The sequence below is a fragment of the Plectropomus leopardus genome, chromosome 14, assembly GCF_026936395.1.
Source record: "Plectropomus leopardus strain MGB_pleo_1.0 chromosome 14, ASM2693639v1, whole genome shotgun sequence".
NCBI classification, from domain to species: Eukaryota; Metazoa; Chordata; class Actinopteri; order Perciformes; family Serranidae; genus Plectropomus; species Plectropomus leopardus.
In genome coordinates this window covers 23,138,200-23,157,851 of record NC_142189.1, presented here as the reverse complement: position 1 = coordinate 23,157,851, position 19,652 = coordinate 23,138,200, and the positions used below count along the sequence as shown (strand labels likewise).

General features: G+C 41.6%; 1 protein-coding gene across 2 annotated transcripts in view; it reads left to right on the top strand.

Moving 5' to 3' along the window:
• tiam2a (TIAM Rac1 associated GEF 2a) overlaps window positions 1–19,652 on the top strand; it is a 93,639-nt gene that overhangs the window by 40,280 nt on the left and 33,707 nt on the right. For both annotated transcript variants that reach the window (XM_042501511.2, XM_042501507.2), the window contains 4 exons: window positions 2,299–2,484; window positions 2,801–2,944; window positions 13,839–13,895; window positions 19,288–19,467. In XM_042501511.2, the coding sequence (XP_042357445.2) occupies window positions 2,299–2,484; window positions 2,801–2,944; window positions 13,839–13,895; window positions 19,288–19,467 (567 nt within the window). The remainder of the gene's footprint in view (window positions 1–2,298; window positions 2,485–2,800; window positions 2,945–13,838; window positions 13,896–19,287; window positions 19,468–19,652) is intronic.

Sequence of the window (19,652 nt, the reverse complement as noted above, 5' to 3'; positions counted from 1 at the left end):
ATATGTTTGTGAAAACATTTTAGGTGAGAAACAGGTAACAAAGTAACCAAATCTTGGTTCTTATTTGATCAGTGTTGTCTAGTTTTACATTTTTATCTCTTCTTTTTTTCAGCCTCCATTTTCACAGTACAGGAACCAGTATGCCACCCACTTCCTGTTCACAAATGCTTGTATCACAGCCAAACAGTGCAATAAAATATATTTCTGGAGACATTTTAACTGAGAAACATGCAATACAATAGCAGAATCTTTTATAACTGATTAGCACTGCCTATTGTTACAGTCCTATAGGAGATTGATCTGCATTGGGAGAGTGAAATACAAGGATGGCTCTCTCTCTCTCTATCCACCTCTACTCTTTGTGTACGTGGTAGCAAGCATACAAAAATTAGGAAGTACAACCTGTAGTTTGAGCAGGGAGATCTGGGCACTGAATAGATGGAGAAAAAGGTTAGCCATAGTTAATTGACAATACCCACATTGTTAAATTGTAACACTTGTTTGGGGCGTATTTCAAGTTGCTACAGATGATTTTTTAGATGAGGGTAGTTACCTTTAATCTCTCTATAGACCATAAGAATGGCTGGTAATAGCTGGAAATTACAGTAGGCCTTCATAGAAAAAGATGTTGCAACTTTGGCTGAGCTGAGGCAACTGTGACCACAAGGAAGAATTATAGGATATAACTAAGTGTTAAAACATAGCACATTTGCACAACTAGAGAGGAGTCATGAAGTTAGCATAAGCTAGCCAACATTAGTCACTAAAAGCTGCCTGATATGCCAGACCAGGTAAGGCTAAGGCTGCTTTGGAATTCAACTTTTCAAGGAAAAACGGCTCGCTTATTCTCTTTAAAGTTGCATAGTTTGCCTTGAAAGGTGTAACTTTTAGGATTTAGTGGAATCTAGTAGTGAGGCGGCAGAACTGAAACTTCTGTGTGCCAAGCATGTAGGACAACTACATAGCCCTATACAACAATGCAAATGGCCCTATCTAGAGCCAGTGTTTGGTCCATTCTGGGAAACTCATTCGGAGGTAACAAAAACATGAATAGTTATGAATATAAAGCATCAGTTTGGCCAATAGATGCTGCCAAATCCTACACACTGGACCTTTAAGAGTCCCTTGGCAAACATTCCACCAAAAGACAGAACTCCCAAAAACGTTTGTGACTTTGTATTTAATGAAATATTTCAAAATTTAATTGCACTGATTTTCCAGAGATAAATGATGAAGTTTGATAAGAGGGTCATTTGCTGTCCTTTCTTTGTGAAGGACCAATGTCTCACTCTAGAGTTTGATCATTTTTCCAATTATTTAAATAACTGATATGCCAAACCCCAAGGTCATTTTTCACTTGAAGCATGTGGATTCCTAAAAGTTGTCCTCATGGTCCCAGTCTGGAATGAGAGTAATGGCTGAATGTCATTGACTCGAGGCTTGTTAACCGAGGCCACCTGCACAGCTACGTACACGGGCGTTTTCATGGGTTTAGCACATAGCGCAGCATGGTCCCATGGTGATCTCTGTGCAAGTTCTTTGTTTATGATGTTTGAAAAGTCAGTGGTTCATAAAACACCACCCTCGTGTTCCTCCCCAGTTTGTTCTCAATTCTAAAGAATGCTGTCAATGTAAATGAGACCTAATGGGAGAACGCCATAGGGTGCGTTGTTGTAAATGAACTCACAGTACAGACGAGACCTATTAAAGTCAGTTGTTATAGAGGGTTGTTTAACGTGAGTGTTCTCATTAAAACCAGTCTCCAGCCAACAAAATAAGCACTTTCTCATAGTTTACATAGTGCAAACAGGGATAGAGGGAAAGCAACTGTAAACTGTGTATATGTGTGTGTGTGTGTGTGTGTGTGTGTGTGTGTGTGTGTGTGTGTGTGTGTGTGTGTGTGTGCAGGGTGGGGGTTTAACGGGTGGTCTGTGCAACATCACTTCTCTCTCTAGACTTACATAAAAAATGGGCATTAGGATTTACTGCGCACACTCTGACTTCTCTGCTAGATATGCAGCCCACCCCCTCTCTATATCAAACCTCCACCAATTTGTGCCCTCACCATCCACCAACATCTGCAAGCAATTGCAGCTTGATGGAAAGCACTCAGCTGACCCTGGATCTCCCTTTTTGACTCTCCTTTTCCTGCCTCCCCTCCTTTTCCTGTCTCCTAGTCCCAACCTCTACCTTCCCTCCACTCTTTTTTCTCAGCCACCACCCTGAAACGCTCACAAAATTCACATTCAGAGCCTCTACCAAACCTGCAAATTAATTATCTTCTTTTTTTCCCCTTAGATCCAGCAGTGGGAGCAGAACCTGGAGAGGTTTAACATGGATCTGTTCAGGATGCGCTGCTACCTGGCCAGTCTACAAGGTGGAGAGCTGCCCAACCCAAAGAGTCTGCTGGCGATTGCAAGCCGCCCCACCAAAACCACCCTGGGACGCCTTGGGATCTTCTCAGTCTCCTCATTCCATGCACTGGTAAGGAGAACAAGCCTTGGGAAAAGGCCGGTAAATGGCTATTTAAATACACAATAATAATCAAAGGAGCAACAGTATGTCCTGTTTGGTTGCTTTTTAACTTTTCTTTTTGTACATGATACTTCAGTTTGAATTCACTTGATGTATAACAGTAACCTTGAAAATCTTTTAATCATTTGAAACTAAAAAGCATTTAGCGAACACTCTCTTTATGCATTACTGGAGGAAAAAAGACCTCATTAAGATGGCCTGATTAGATGGGATTTTTTTGTGGAGCTAAATGATTTGCAGCTCTGATAAATTTGTATCCTTTCAGATCTGTTCCAGAGATGAGGCCACACTCAGACGGCGCTCACTGTCCCTGACTCACAGACAGCGCAAGAGAGGCCTTTTCTCCTCGCTCAAAGGCCTCGACAACCTAACGAAAAGGGGCCGGGACAAGAGGCCCTCTGCATCGCAGGTACAACTAAACACACAGACGCAGGGAAAGATCTGGGCATTGTTTAAAGTTCCCATATTGTAAAAACTCACATTTCTTTTTATGCCTCTGTGCTGGCGATAGCAGAGGCATCCAAGTTTTCACAGACATGGATGTAAATTGTAAGTGCAACTTGACTGGTGCGTTGAGGCATATGACTGCGTTGCCTTTAAACAAGCTGTTAAGACTATGTAAAGTTGTGATGTCACAACTTTACTATATAAAAGTCGAAAGTGTTGCTACAGTGCCGATACAGGCAGTACCTGGCTGCAATGATGGTGCAGAGATACTGAGAGCTCAATTATGAGACTCGGAAAGACTGACCAATCAGAGCAAACTGGGCTTTTTAGGGAGGGGGGGCTCTAAGAGACAGCCGCTAAAATTGGGCATTTGAGACAGAGGGTGAATACAGGTATATTCAGGCAGACAGTGTCAGAATTTTTTATTTTTTTTTTAAACATCAAAGCATGTAAAAAAATTCTAGTAATAACTGGAAATACAAGTGTGAACCTGAAAATTAGCACAATATGCGACCTTTAAATAATACGTTACATGCACTTTTAATGCAATAAATATACTGATAATGTTGCAGCAGTGGTAGCTTTTTATGTGCTTTTTTTCAGCACTCTACAATTACCTTTTTCCATATTTTTATTGCCATTTTACACATAGAGCCAGTATAAATGAGGGTAAACCCCACAGACTGTCATGAAGTCATATATCATTGGAAAGCTTAGACTATAATCTATCTACCAATTACATGCTCATGACACTGGTGCCAACAGAATTTGCCCCTTGACCTCATAGGATGCAACAGGCCAAATTCTCACTGCCTGTGAAAGTGCTCTTTCAACTACAATTTCTGCAATGAAAGAATTTATGTTGAAGTTCTTTTGTTTGAAACGGTATTGATTATCTTTCTCAATGTTAACAGATTAAAGGATGTAGCAAGCTCCTGAGCAATCACTTAAAACAAAAAAAAAATCATGTGGCAAAATGAAAGATTACATTAAGAAATTAAGAATTTAATTTCAATATCTTTGTGTTCTTGTCAGTGTTGAAAGCCTGACAGCAGCGCTTAGACTTTGAAATGACTAAATAATCTCCACTGAATCCCAGCGTAATGAAACTCTTCAGGTGGTCTGGATTAGCAGATTTGTAATGCAGGATCACCCAGTTCTTGTATTCATTGGGGGAATGTACACACACACATACACATAACATGAGCATGCCGAATTCATGAATGCGTGCACGTGGTTTTGACATATTCCGCGTGCAGTCTCTTGGGACGTGCTGCTGAGAAAAACGGTCTCTTGACACTCGCACCCTCAGCACAGATTGGGCATGTTGAAACAACCTGAAAGCATGTTTTCTTATTGCTTACTTGCATGCACAGCGCCTGCGCTCACATAAAAGAAAGCAAGAGATGTACAGTCATGCAGCACTTTGAGCACATTTTCCCCCGGAGGAGATTTTATTAATTAGAAGCACATAAGCTCACGTCTCTCCCAAGCGTAAACCTCCCATCAACATAAACACAGAGGGGCATTCCTTTCCCAGGTGCAGAGGGGGGGAGTCTAAATCCTCTCAGTAATTAGACTCATGCAAGCTGGTTATTTATTGATACAGAAATTCACCACTCTGCACCCTGAAGGTTCGGCCCCAGAGAGTACTCCTCTCTTGGTGGTCTATTTTGGGAATTGCCACAGGAAATGCTCATTTGCACGTCTTTTATAGACCTCCGTTCATTAGTTGAAAGTACAGGAAGGGAGAGAAGTGTGGTTTTGGCAATATACCTTTATTTTCTTTAATGCTGTGAAGTCAATATGATGTGTTATTGTTTTAGAGCAAGCCAATCATGTTCTCCAGTAGGTGAGCCCCGTCTCTTGACTGCTTACAAAATGTTCCCTGTCCTTTTTCGCTTGCTCTTATCTCACCCACCCGTCCCACCACCTGCTCTGTTATATTTATGTACATTTGCACACGTCTGTCAATGGCTAGGTATGTGTGTGTGTGCGTGTGCGTGCTTGCGTGCGTGTGTTATTATTTTCCTGGGGAACTCCAGCCGGTCCAGCTTAATGAGGCCCGGTTGCATTTTGCAGTGCAGAAGGCCGAGGTGGCGCTGCAACACACACATGAATTATTGAAAGCAATATGTGGTAGATGGCATTCTCCACTCTCTCCTCAGCCCCGCAGACACTAGCAGATGGTTGGTGTAAAGACGCTAAATATTAAACAGCCTCCCTTTATTTTTTTTCCCCAGGTCCACCTTTTCTTACAAGCGTGTTTAAGTGCTTTTTGGGTGTTTTTTTCTTTACATAAAGGGTAAGCCTTCACAGTGCTGGGTTTTCCTGGACATCTGCAGTTTTTTTTTTGTTTGTTTTGTTTTGTAAGAGCGTAAGAACATTGGTAGTGCTACTGTGGGTTCCAATACCAATACTACCATACTATTTAGCTTGGCAGAAAAAGATAAAGTATGTCCCAATACATAGCATGTCAGACGCAGTACGGCAAAGATACCAGGATGTTCTTTTACATCCGGTTGGATTTTGCAGTATCCATGCCAAAATGCTTTTCTGGCTATTCTTACTCACAAATCTCGATACATCTTGGCAGCTGGGTGACAGATGATTGACAGCTGGCAGAAGCTGCAACGATGGTTGACAGCCCATTAAAGTGACTGACCAGTCCGATGGTTATAATATGAAAATGAATTGTTAAAGTGCAGAAAATAATCATAGAGATTATCAACAACAACAAAAAAGTAAATAATAATAATACAAATAAAAATGTATCTGTAAGCTGATTTAATGAATATAAAATGTTAGAATCCACAATGTATGCAGTTATAACTTACAAGTTAAACATTGTAAAATAACAACAACAGAGCTGTTGATACTCGGCATTTTGTATTATCTTTATTGGTAAGGGCTATATGAGCAAGAGGGTCAAAGTGCAGGGCACAGTGTTATGAAAAAATAGTATGTTCTGATTGTGTGCATACTGCATGTAACAGTACATACTATGTATGGGCGGCTGCAGTACCTACTAAAAGTAAAAAGGAAAAGTGTACAGTTTGGAAAGCACCCTTAGTTTTCTGTTGCCTGTTTTAAATGACATCATCAGCTCTTTGGCTGTTCTCGTGCACTGACGAGACACGTGTTTCCTGGAGAAGGATTTGGACAGCGAGGCCGTCTCAAGAGCCAAACTTTCCTCCATCCACTTAATCTGTTGTTACCTTCACAGGTTGTCTGACTGCACTTTCTCAGAGATTTTCGAGAGATTTTCTTTCGGTGCTTTCCTCCCTTTTACTCTAAATTTATCCCTCTTCTTCCAACTCATCGTTTTTGCCTCTATGTCTCTCCTGCTTATTTAATCTCTTAAACCAAGAGTTTCATCTCACTCTCTCCCCCAATTTCTCTGGGCATTTGTCTTTCCGTTTCTTCCCCTCAGTCTCTTCCCTCTCTCCCAAACCTCCTGTTTCTCAGAGCATAAACATCAGAGCGTTAGCCGGCGGTCTTTCTCCCGCAGTTTCCATACTGACTCATCTGTGTTGACTAAGCCTGAATCCCATTTACCACTGCGACGCCGCGCTCGACAACCTTGCCCCAAAGTCTCTCACTCCTCCCTCCCTTCCCATCTCCTTCCCCTCTCGTTTTCTCATCTCTCATCCGTCTTAGCAGAGCTATGTATACAGTGAGGAGCTGGCCGGCAGTCGGCTGTGGGAAGTAGGCCAGAAAGGTCCGAGGATTTGTGGGAGAGTTAGTAAAGCTTTCTAAAATTAGTCAGTTTACGGCGAAGCAGCACTGTTTACAGCCACTTTATAAATGTACTGTTAGGGAGGGAGAGTTACTATACTCAGAGGTCACATGAGGGTTTTCACTACCATAACAGGAGCTATAGAGGTTTTTCTGATTGTAAAGGAAACTTCTCTGGATTGTTTTGGAGTAAAGTAATCCTGATCCTTTGGAAAAAGGATAGCGCCTGCAAATCTCTTCCGCACACCCATTCTTAAAGGGATAGTTACGATTTTTTGAAGCAGGGTTGTATGGGGCATACGTAGACAGTATATTACATACAGTAGTGTTGAACACAGGAGCTGCTGGTCTACTGCTGCTTCCCTGTCGAAACAGGCAGTCTGACGGAAAGTCAAAGCAGTAAGAAAACTCAATAAAGTGTGCACTTAAACTGATATGGATTTTTAAAATTGACTTCTTTTCTTTTGGGTTTTAAGTGGCTAAAACATGTTTTGCTGCTGGCCCCCATCCACAGCAATACATTATTTAGCTTTCGTTTCAGACTGCTGCCTGTTTCTCCATACTGGGGCTTATATCTACTGTATGTCATATACTGACAATAGATAAGTACCTGAGCAACCCATTTCAAAAAATCTGAACTGTCCCTTTAAGTGTGCACAGAATCATCTCAGTTAATTCCAAAGCAAAATAAAAGCACCTTTGAGTTTTTGTCTGAGCCATTTTGCCCCATTTCTTTTTTTTTTTTTTTTTTTTTTAATTTTTTATTTAGAAAGAGCAGTTTCAAAGAGCAATGTCATAATCACATAAGATACTCAGCATAAAACATATGTATACAATGACATTATCAAATAAATAGTCACAGATCATCTGAGTATATCTCAATATTGCTCTTTCAGATATTTTTGAGCATTTATGTAAACATTAAATGTGAATTATTTACATGAACATGGGAGGCCTTCACATTGGAGAGGTATAGAAACAAAATATCAGTACATCCATATACCAAAATAAAAAGGTTCAGGTTAAAGGTCACAAAAAATTACCTAGGTCAATGCAACACTGTTTGCCTGACCTTTTCCAACAATTTAAGAGAAGTCTGGTCTTATAGGTTTAATATACTCAGTCCATTTGCTCCAAATTTTGTAAAATCTATCTTTCTGGACATGAAGGGAATATGACAGCCGCTCCATTATGTAAATTTCATAAATAATGTCTATCCATTCATCTATAGTGGGTAAGTGGGGTTTGAGCCAATTTCTCGTTATAACTTTTTTGCTTCCGGCCAGGAGAATTTGAACCAACTTTTTATCGTTATTTCTCCATCCGTCAAATTGAATATCTCCCATATAAACTGTATTCATAATAAAAGGTATATTGACTCCAAATATATTGTTAATATGTTTGTGGATTTCCTGCCAATAAGGAACAATGACTGGGCAGTTCCAGAAAACATGATAATGATTGGCGTCGTCCATCCCTCATTGTCTCCAGCAGCTGGAACACCCTCCCCCATGTCTCTTTTGTAAAGGTGTAATAAAAACCTAACAACGCTTTTTCCAACAGAATTCACGCCAGGTAGTCGACAAGTTGAAGTCCATTGTATGAGACATATTCCTTTCAAGCATCCTCTGTTATAATCAAATTGCCTTCTTTTTCCCACTTTTCTTTTATATACCACGTATTTCCTGATTTGGGATGGAGTACATCTTTATATAGTTTAGAGATAATCTTAGTACACGGAGATTCTGATACTGACAAAAGAATTTTCAAAATTCCTGTTTGTACTTTACCTACATTTGGTCTTAGATTCTGGTTAAAATAGTTTCTAACTTGAAGATATCTATAGAAATCCTTTTGCTCAAGATTGTATCTCTTCTTTAAGAATTCAAAACTATGGAATGTCCCCTCCTTAGTATATGAGTAATAATTTGTTAGGCCTTTAGCAGCCCATTTTTTAAATCCGCCATCAGATCTGTTTGGAATAAAGTCAGTGTCATAAGCACACCATCGCAGTATTTTAATTGAGTCATTTAAATTACAAGTTTTTACAATTTCCTGCCAGGTTCTCAATAATATATTTAACCAAGGGTTGCTTATGTTCAATTGTTTATTTAAAAGTTCATTATCTGAAATAGTAGCTTCAATAGGAATCCCTTCTAGTAAGGCATTTTCAACTTCTTTCCAACGTGCTGAATAATCTGGGGTACATAGGCAGATCAATGGCCTCAACTGTGCTGCTAGGTAATATTCTCTTAAGGAGGGGAGACCCATACCCCCCCTCTCTTTACTTAGTTGTAAGGTCTTAAACCTGATCCTGGGTTTTTTCCCCTGCCATAAATACCTGGATATCATCATATCCCATTCTATGAATTGTTTGGTTGGTATTGACACTGGAAGATTTTGGAAAAGATAGAGCAATCTTGGCAGAATGTTCATTTTAATGGACTCCACCCTGGAGCTTAAGCTCAAGAAAGGGATAACATTCCAACGTGAAATATCGGATTTCAACTGGGAATTTAAGGGGTTATAATTCAAATCAAATAATTTTGTAATATCCTTTGTTAAGTTTACCCCTAAGTATCTAATTGATTCTGCATCCCATTTCATTTTGTATTTGCTTCTGATGTGATTAGGTGGGTAATAATTAAAGGTGATTACCTGTGTTTTTTGTATATTAAGTTTATATCCTGAGTACATCCCATATTGTTCTAGCAGGTTCATAAGCTTAGGGAGTGACTGAGTGGGTTGTGATAGATATATCAATACATCATCATGTATCAAGGCCAATTTATTTTCTCCTGATGGCATATTTATTCCTTTAATGTCTGTATTTTGTCTGATCCATTGAGCCAAGGGCTCAATAAATAGAGAGAAGAGGAGAGGAGAGGCACAGCAACCTTGTCTAGTTCCTCTTTCAAGGATGAATGGATTAGATAAGTCACCATTAATTTTTATTTTTGCTGAAGGTTTGTCATATAGGGCTTCAAATACTTCAATAATAGATTTATGAAAGCCGAATCTTTCTAAAACTTTATACAAAAAAGACCACTTGACCGAATCAAAAGCCTTTTCGGCATCTAAGCTAATAATGGCTGATTCTATTCCTTGTTCAATAATCTGATCTATTATATGCAAAGTTCTCCTAGTATTATCCTGTGTTTGTCTTTGTCTTACAAAACCAGTTTGGTCGAGGGATCAGATCTGGTAGTATATTATCAAGAATCTCTTGACAGTATAGTTGTAAATAATTTATAGTCAATATTCAATACACTAATTGGCCGGTAATTGCTGCACTCCAACTTGTCTTTTCCATCTTTTGGTAACACCGAAATGATGGCATATCTCCAGGAGGCCGGAATTTCTTTCTTCTTCAACACCCAATTGAAAGTTCTCAATAGTACCGGAGCCAGTGATTCTTTCATAGTCCTGTACCACTCAGAGGTGAAGCCATCTGCGCCCGGCGATTTCCCTGTTTTCAATTTACTTATTGCTGCATTTAGTTCTCCTATTCCTATTTCAGACAATAGTCTATCATTTTGTTCGTTGGTAACGGTAGGTAAATTAAGAGTGGCTAAAAATGATTCAGTCTGAAGGTCATTATTCATTTTTGGTTGAGAGTACAACGATTTATAAAACATTTCAAAACTTTGCTGAATTCTCTCTGTATGAGTCTCAATGTTCCCAGAGTAAGGATTTCTTATTTTATGTATTGAACTGTCTGCTTGTTGTTTGCGTAATCTGTAAGATAGGAGTTTGAGAGATTTTCCACCAGCTTCATAGTAACGTTGTTTTGTAAATATCAGCATTTTCTGTATTTCTAACGTATTGATTTCATCTATTTCCTTTTTTATTTTGTTCATTTTTAATCTGGTTTCCTTATTTAGAGTCTCTACATGGTCTCTTTGTAATTCTTTTAATTTCTCTCCAAATTAATGAGCCTTTCTTTCTGATTTTCTTTTCATACGACGAGATAGCTATTATTCTCCCTCGGAGTACCGCTTTCAATGCATCCCAGAGCACAGATGGCGTCACCTCCCCATTATCATTTAGCTCCAGATATGTTTTAATTTCTTTCCTAATTTTTTCTTTAATCTGTGGGTTATTTAGAAGGTTTGAATTCAGACGCCAAGGTAAAGATCTTGGTTTATTGTCTAAATTTATTGACATGTATATCGGGCTATGGTCAGATAGGGCAATCGGACCAATATCACATTGCTCTATTCTGTGAAAGTCCTTACTAAAGGTGAAAAAATAATCTATTCTGGAGTAGACTGCGTGGGGTGAGGAGAAGTGGGTAAAATCTCGGCCAGACGGATACAGTTCTCTCCAAACGTCAATAATTCCCACTTCTTTCATCAAAGCATTCACTTTCTTACTGATTGCATTTGAGTCTGACTTTCTATTGGAGGAGTCTAATTGAGGATTTAAACGAATATTGAAGTCTCCTCCACTGATTAAAATGCCCTGGCTTTTTGTAGTCATTATTTCAAATATTTTCTTGTAAAATAGCCAATCACTTCCAGGGGGGACGTAGACATTTAGGAGGCTTATTAGGTCTCCATTGATTCTCCCAGTAACCAAAACAAATCTTCCTTCTTTATCCCTAATTTCTGACACGTGTTCATATTTAACTTGACCAGATATCAATACGGCCACTCCTCTGCGCCGTCCTGATTTGTGAGAAGATGAGTATATGTATTTGAAACCCATTCTGTTTAGCTTATTATGCTCTAAGTCATTGAATCGTTTTCCTGTAGGAAAGCGATTTGAATTTTTTCTTTTTTTAATTTGGATAAAATTTTCCCTCTTTTGATTGGACTGTGTAAACCATTAACATTAAAAGACGCTACCTTTAAGATTTTACCTTGCATGTATGTGAACAAAAATCAGCCTCCATATACTTCCTAGGAAAGCCCCCCTTCCCTGAAGGAACTGACAGGGAGTGAACATAGAAAAACAACATTGAACCAAAAATGTAAAACAGGTAAACATGTAATATAACAAAACTATGTTTGGCTTCCACTTCAGAGGTCTTTGTTGACCCTGTTCGAGCCTCTAGGGAAAGCCCTCCCGTGTCCAGAAGAGGGGGCCTTATCAGGTTAGCTGCACCAGAGTCCCTTGTTGCCCCCTGTGATTCTTACATTTTGTAAATAACATTATTAACCAGAATAACCAGGTAATTAGCCTTTTCCCCATTTAATTTTAGGTTTTTATATTTGTAAATGCACCTACCCAATCCATCAAACATTGGGGGGAAAAACATCAAAAAGGGGGCCCATCTACCAGATAAAAACGACCAATCTTAGCTTAAGTTGTTGGAGGTGAGGTCCGCCTGAAAGACTGCAGTCTCTCCTTGAAGTTAGATTCTTGTTTGGGGTGGGATGCGCGGCTCTCCTTCGCTGGTTGCTCCTCTCCCACGTCAGCTGCTGCAATTTGTCCATCAGAGTCTCTGGAGGTTTGATGATCTCCACCGGTATCCTCTGTTTGACATGTCAATTGCCGCTTCCTCGGCGCTCTCATAGATCCGGTTTCATCATATTTGACTTTAAGCCGCGCTGGGTACAGGGTTTGGAAAGGGATCTGGCGATCCTTCAGGATCTTGCGTATTTCTGTATATGCCCTTCTTTTCTGAAGAATACGCGGTGCATAGTCGCGCATCCAGATTTATTCGCCTCCCTTGCCAGGTAAAGCCCCTTTTCTGCCAAGCTGCGCGGAGAACATTATCCTTTGTTTTGAAGCTGAGGAATCTCACCAGGATGGATCTTGGTGCTGCGTCCTCAGGTGGCTGTGGACCGAAAGCGCCGCTGCGCGCTTCTCTCCAGCTGCAAAGGCGTCTGCCTGGTATGTCGAGATTTTCATGGAGTAACTTTTCCACGAACGAAGTCATGGATTGAGACTGCTTTTCGCTCCTCGGCGACCCGTAGATCCGTATGTTTTCACGTCTAGAACGGCTCTCCTGGTCGGTTATTTTAGCATCTAGCGAGTTGTGTAGCTTTAGCATTTCTGCTAAAATATCCTCAGTGTTTTGAACTCGTTCCTCGACTTTCATTATTCGCTCTTCTGCCTCGTCTAGTCTTACGTTAGTCTTTAAAATTTCCCCCTTAATGTCCTCCAGCTGTTGCTTGTTGTCCTGGCGAAAACCCCTCAGTTCCCGAAGGATCAAGTCCAGATCAGCCCTCTCTCGCCTGGCATTACATTAGCATGTTTGCTAGCGGTGGTCTGCGTGTCACCTCGTGATCTTTCGTCGTCGTTTATTTCTGGCTGCTGAGTCCCCTTCTTGCCCTTCTGCCTGGTGTCCATCGTTACCCCCGTTTTAACAAAGTCTATAAAGTTGAAATTTCGCTTTCTTGGGGGTAGTTCAATGACTTTCTAGAGGGTGCAGTCGGGAGCTCCAAAACTAAGCTGCCATCTTGTCGGTGTCCAACCCGGAAGCCCCATTTTGCCCCATTTCTGTCACTCGCTACGTCACCTATCATGCTTCCCATGCCCGATGACAGAGTATCACAGCAAAATCTGATAACTGCACCCTGTTTTAGCAAGGGCAGGACTTCCACCCTCACATAACGGATGGCTGTGTGTCACTGCTTTATTATAGAGATGTTAAAGCCCTCTGAGGCTGCAGAGTCACCTCCAGCACCGGGCTTAGCCTGACACAACATGCCTTCCAATCACAAGCCAGAGGAGAGGATCTAAAGAAGAGAGGCTGAGGAAGATGGAATGGATCAAGAACGGAGAGATTTCTACACTGAGGGGTGGATGTGTAGGATGTGGATGTGGAGAAGGAGGGGGAAGTGCTCGTCCCTCTCTCATCTGTAACTGGGCTGTTCCCCCTTTCATCTCTCTGCTACACAGAAACCACTCAGTGTCCGTACATACCCCCCCCTCCACTCACACACAGCGTATTTCCACCATTTGCACCTTCAAAGGCCACAGACCCCGTTTGGAAGCCAGTATCAAAGCGCTGCACTCGCCACACGTAGTTTTTAATTAACTAAATAATAGCACCGTGTGTGTCTAATATTGTGTTGCCGAAGTGGCTGGGCACTTAATCGCTTATGAGTCAAACAGTGTGGTGCCCCTCTGTCTGTACTTCTAACTGTCTGTCTCTTGGTTTTCAGATCTTTGAGAGCGACGCTGGAGGTCAAACGCATGCCCTACCCCCCAGGAGCACCGAGGTGAGTCAGAGTAACTTTGTCCTATTTGGTTTGTGGATCTTTGATTTATCTTTTAAAAATTCCTCTGCCATCTGTCACATCCATCCTGCGGTACCATTTTATGAGCTGAATTATCAGTTCCAGCGTGAAGTCACCGTGGCAGAGACATGTCCGCCTTTACTTTGACCTCTGCTGTCTTTCATGGCTTTGATAGTGAGCTGTGTAAAGATATTTTTACACATAGGGTGTGTGTGAGGGGATCAGAAAGTGTGTGTGGCTGTGTGTATTACTTATACGGGATCAAAGCAGAGATTCCTTTCATGTTGATCTGCAGGTGTCTGAAAGAGAAATCGAAAGCATATCTGACAGGAGACTTTTACGCCGTGTTAAACTCTGCTGTGGACAGGCGTCAAATTCACGGCATAATTGAGTTAATGGAGAGTGTTGAGTTGATATGTTGACCAGAAGTGCTGGAAAGTGTGGGTGTACGGGTTTATGGTAAAAGTGTTTGAATGATGGGCGAGTGTCTATTCTGGCCATCTGAGCAGCCGGGCATGAAGCTGCAGCATTCGCAGGTTATTGGGTGGTTACATGCCTAGATTAAGCAAGTGTGAAATAATGATTGAGGTTTCAGCTCCAGCCCATGGATGTATTACAAAGATCTGGATACAGCCATGGAGGTGAGGCCCTGTTCATTCCCATGAGAGCTGTTCAGTAGCGCATGAAGCAAACAACACTCTTATTTCCGTGATACGAGAGTACCTGAAGCCTCAGCATCACCAGGCCCACAAAGCATGCGCGCTACAGACTTACGGCGGTGGACTGTGCCCGCACGGTTAACTTTCGCTGGTGGAGTGGCTGACTGCGATTTTAGCACTTTGCTAGCTTGAATAGTGATCAAATAATTTAATTTTTTGGCTCTTTCGGTCTTTGCAAATTTTATCAAACTAAATGGATCAAATCTTGATAGTGAAAGGAGTCATTTTGCGGGGGCTTTGACGCTCACAGATAACTTAAAATAGAGCTGTTTGGCAGATGAGCCAATGTCCTGTGAAAAGAAAGCAAGCGAATGTGGATTCTTTCACAAATATCCATAAGCGGAAGCATTTTCATGAATATCTTTTCCTGATTGTCCTGTCAATTTAAATCTTATCAAAGCCTTTCAGGACGAACAGATGAAGTCTGGTACTGACAGATGAGGATAATGGACGCTTTTAGACAGAGCAGGACGGGCGTTGAAGATTGCTGTTCCACAGGATGCTATGATTCATAATGTGGTGAATGTGGCGAGTGTTGAAACTTCCCCCATTAAGGACCTAGAAATGGACTCGGAACAGGAAGTGGTGTGAGGAAACAATAATGGCCTTCATTGGGTCGGGGCTTTAATGTTTCTTAAAACCCCTCCCCTTTGGTTGTATGTTTTGGTCTTTCCAAGATCTGGATGTGGAAAACAGCTCGTCTGTAGAATCTGTTCGATTTAGTGGGGATTAAGTCTCTTCAGGGTGGGAAGTAGGGAAAAGCAGAGAGTGAGATCGGATGGCATAGCCGTATTGATTTTTGCAGACACAAACAGGACTTCATCTCTGTCTTGATGACTTTGCTCCTGTTGTCTCAAATCCCTAGAATTACTATAATAAGCAATCATCTCGCACTAATCCTTTGAAGTGAAGTCAAGTGAAGGGTGTTATCTATGTGTGTGCCTGTTGCCCAAGCATCGTCGTAGCCGCATCGCTGATGAGCTCTCTCGTATAGTGTCTGACAATTTGTGATAGTTTCGAATGCACTTACTGTCCCTTCTACACGATTTTAACTAGCCAGCTATACTTTAACAGGCTGATGGTGTGCTGATGACGCTGCAGCTGTAGGTCGTGACTGCTGCATAAAGCTAAGAGAGATAAACATCTATATGGAACCTGTCAGTAACATTGAGGCTATATTGGCCTCCATAGAGCTTCACACTGAATGACATTTGCTCTTCAAATCCTCCATCCACCCACTCCTTAACTCAGCAGCGGAGTTAATAAATGTGTTTTGACTGCAAGAAAAATTGATATCACTTCCTTACTTAAACAGTAAACTTTACTCCAGTGTGTAGGATTTAGGTGTATATATGGGCAGAAATGGAGGATTATGTAGTAACAATGTTTTCTTAAAACAATCAACTGAAAATATAAATGGTGGTGTATCATTACCTTAAAATGAGCCCTGTATGTCTACATAGGGAGTGAGTCCTTATCCACAGAGATCACCATGTTGCACAGCCACGTTTTTACAGTAGCCCAGAATAGACAAACTGAACACTGGGTCCAGATAGGGCCATTAGGTTTCAGATTGGCCATGGTTGTTAGCAGCCACTCTGCAATGAGCTGAACAGCGTTGGAAAAAAACATTGATTTGGAACTTTAAACTGCTTTGTTTTTTTTTTTTACTGGTTGAAATCACTGTATCTTTTTGTTTTGGAGAGGAGGAGACCAATATGGGTAATTCAGCTCCTGTTAAAACCTCCCAAACATCTGGATCTTAAGTTATCGGAGAAATAGGTGAGCTCATCACACATAAGCAGGTGCTGTGCTAGTGGCCTGTCTGAGATTAGCCAAACAGCTTTGAAGAAGAAGAAGAAGAAGAAGAAGAAGCTGAAACAGTGTTCTTACTGGTTTTAATCACCTGATAGGTTTGTTTTGGAGAGCAAGAGACCCCCTGCGGATATTTCAGCTCTGGGTAAAACATCTTATAAACATGCGGATCTTTAAGTTTTTAGAGAAAGGGATGAGCTCATCACACATTAGCAGATGTTGGGCCAGCGGCCGATCTGAGACGAGCCATACAGCAGAGAAACAATGATTTGTAAAGTGAAATGTGTTTTGGAGAGGAGGAGACGAATGTAGATCATTTGACCCCTGGTAAAAATCTCCTGAACATGTGGATCCTAAGTTACTAAAGAAAAAAGATGAGCACATGAGAAGTTATCAGAGAAAAGGGGTCTGTGACAGCTGCCTAATTTATAATTTGGCTCCCAATAAAGATCTAATGAACAATGAATGCTGAAGGAATCCTAACCGGGAGCTCATTCTAGGCACATTGGATAAGATTCAGCTGCTTGCACTCTGCAATCCTCACTGCTTAATGCCACAAAATCCTACACACTGCTCCTTTTATGCAACATTCTCACACTCACTTATGAGAAATTCACATAATTGAAATGCATACAAATGTCTCCTTCTGTTGAGCAGGGTTATGGAAATATGGTTAAAGGATAAGATTTAGGATCTTTGCTTTCATGTTCCTTTCCTTTTTTCATGAGAAGAGTGTTCTCTCTCTCTCTCGTTTAGAATTTTTATTAGCTGGTGATCACGATCCCACGTCTCTGGTCTGTGACATACTGATCCCGCTCCACGTGTCACCACCTCTCGCCACACTCCACTACCCATGAATACACACCTCTGCCTTAACTAGAGTTACTGGCAGCAGTGTTAGCCAGTAGGGATGGTCATTATTGTCACTTTGTGGGTGTCGGGGAAAATGTGTCACATCAGTGGAAAGAGGAATCTTGGGTGGAGCTTTGAGGAAATGAAGAGTAATGCCCTTTAAATAGATATAATGCAGGAAAATTGACTAAAATTGTCTTCTGTTTCTTCTTCATGGTCACTCCATCTTTTTAAAGCAGGACTCTAACATTTGTGTTACCCGCCCAGTTACTGAGTGGAACAGAAAGGGTGTATAAGAGCAGTGGCCACTAAACTGTCCGTTACTCCACGTTCCATCTTTAGAAGCTGCGGGGTGGAGGACGGCCTGCTCGGAAATAATTTCCACACTTGAGGGGAAAGACTGAAGTATTGAATTATTTGGCTGAATGCAAACATAAATACAGCACACACACTCACCACACAGAGCACTTGTTGAAGTCCAACGCGTGCCTGGACCGTACTCTTGGCAGCCGCTGATGGAACCAGGCAACCGTCGTCGCCGTTACAACCCTCTGCGACCATGAATGAGTGTACAGTGTTAGTCAGCCGCTGGTCGGGTCAACGTAGGAGACCAAATCTTAGTTTTCCGGTCACGCCATGTCGCTGGGACACAAACAGGGCGGTTATGCAACCAGTTGCCATGACGGCTTGTTTTTTTTTATCCTCCATTTGTAAGCATGACCTCACATCCCTAATACGCAGGCAGAGGTGGGTGAAGTGGCACCTTGTTGTTCCTCCATCCCGACAGGTTAGGGAACATTTTGGTAATAACATTGGTGGCCTTTATTTTGGCACTGAAGCAGACTAGTCATGGGGACATTTAGATGACAAATTAGGCAAATGTTTGTTTGTGTGCCTATGTTTATTTGAGCTACAGTGAGAACTGAGTGCATTTGTGTGTGGAGTGAAGTGATGCATTGAATTGGACGCCTTTAAGGCTTTTTGTCTGGCAGGAAAAAAAAGGTCTTTTTCCTCGTGAGGTGATGCATCAACAGACAGACACACGAACACACACACACACACACACACACACACACACACACACACACACACACACACACACACACATAAACATACAAAAACACACATTCACATGCACCACTCAACATTTTTTATGATCCCATAATGTCTTTAAAACATCACTATACACCCAGACCTATTCACTTATGCAATTATCCCTCTCGGTTCCGTGTCTTAGTTTAACCGAGAGCTCATATTGTCAGAAGTGCTGAGTCGCCGGCTTCTTCAACCCTAAAGTTTCAGTACATTTGGTGTGATTGAGCCTTTCCTCCAGATCTGGGGCCTTGATAATTGCGGTGTTAGGCTGCAGTGTGGCGTCTCCCACAGCCCCTCAATGCAGCAGCGGCGCTTTTCCCTCCAGAGACACAGAGTCGCAACCAAAACCCCCAAATGGCTGCCTGTGAAGCTGAGCAGTAGGCTAAACTAACCCCCCCCCTTTGCGTTAATACCCAGCTCAAACCTCCACCAACAAATAATTACCCACAAATGGCTGATCTGAAAGTTTGACTGATTTTAAAGTAAATCGTCGCGATACATCACTTGAGTCAAAATGACTCTTGTGGCTTTTCAAACCAAATAAATGTGCAGATATCATCTGGACGTCTAGACCTGCCAGGCGACCCTTGCCAATCTGCTTGTGTACACGGCCATTATGATGACTATTATGTGGAGCAACTGCCGTCTATGTTGTCAAATGAATTTCTGAAAGGCTAATTGTATGACATCTTTGCTCCGCTGCTTGATCCACAGCCAAGCATTTAGACTAATGGAACTGTATCGATTTGTGTGCTGTTACTCAAAGTCTGCCGCTCTCTCTCTCTCTCACCCCTCCTTCCCCTTCTCTGTTTACTCCGTCCTTCATTTTTATCTAATGCTGCTCTTCCTTTTCATCTTCCCTCACCCTCCTTCCTTCTTGCCCTCTCCTACAGAGGCTGGACATGCTGGCCAGTATCTACTCTTTGTCGCCCCCCGAGGGCGGTGTGTGGGACAGCATCAGTAGTGCCACAGACGCTGTGCTGACGTGTGTCTACATGCCAGACGGCCTGACAGTCCAAGTTCCTGTCAGAAGGGACCAGACAGCCGCCGACCTTCTCTCTGCAGCCTGCAAGGTTGGGTTGGAGAGAAATGATGACATGCCACTGCAATGAGAGGACAATAATCCTGACAAAACAAACAAAAAGCTGGGATGTCATTTGGATTTAGTTGTCTAGTAGACTTAAATTTATTTTTCATAATCCTGCTGTTCATACTTAACCCTTTAACCCCCTTTAACGAACATTTAAACCTTTAAAAC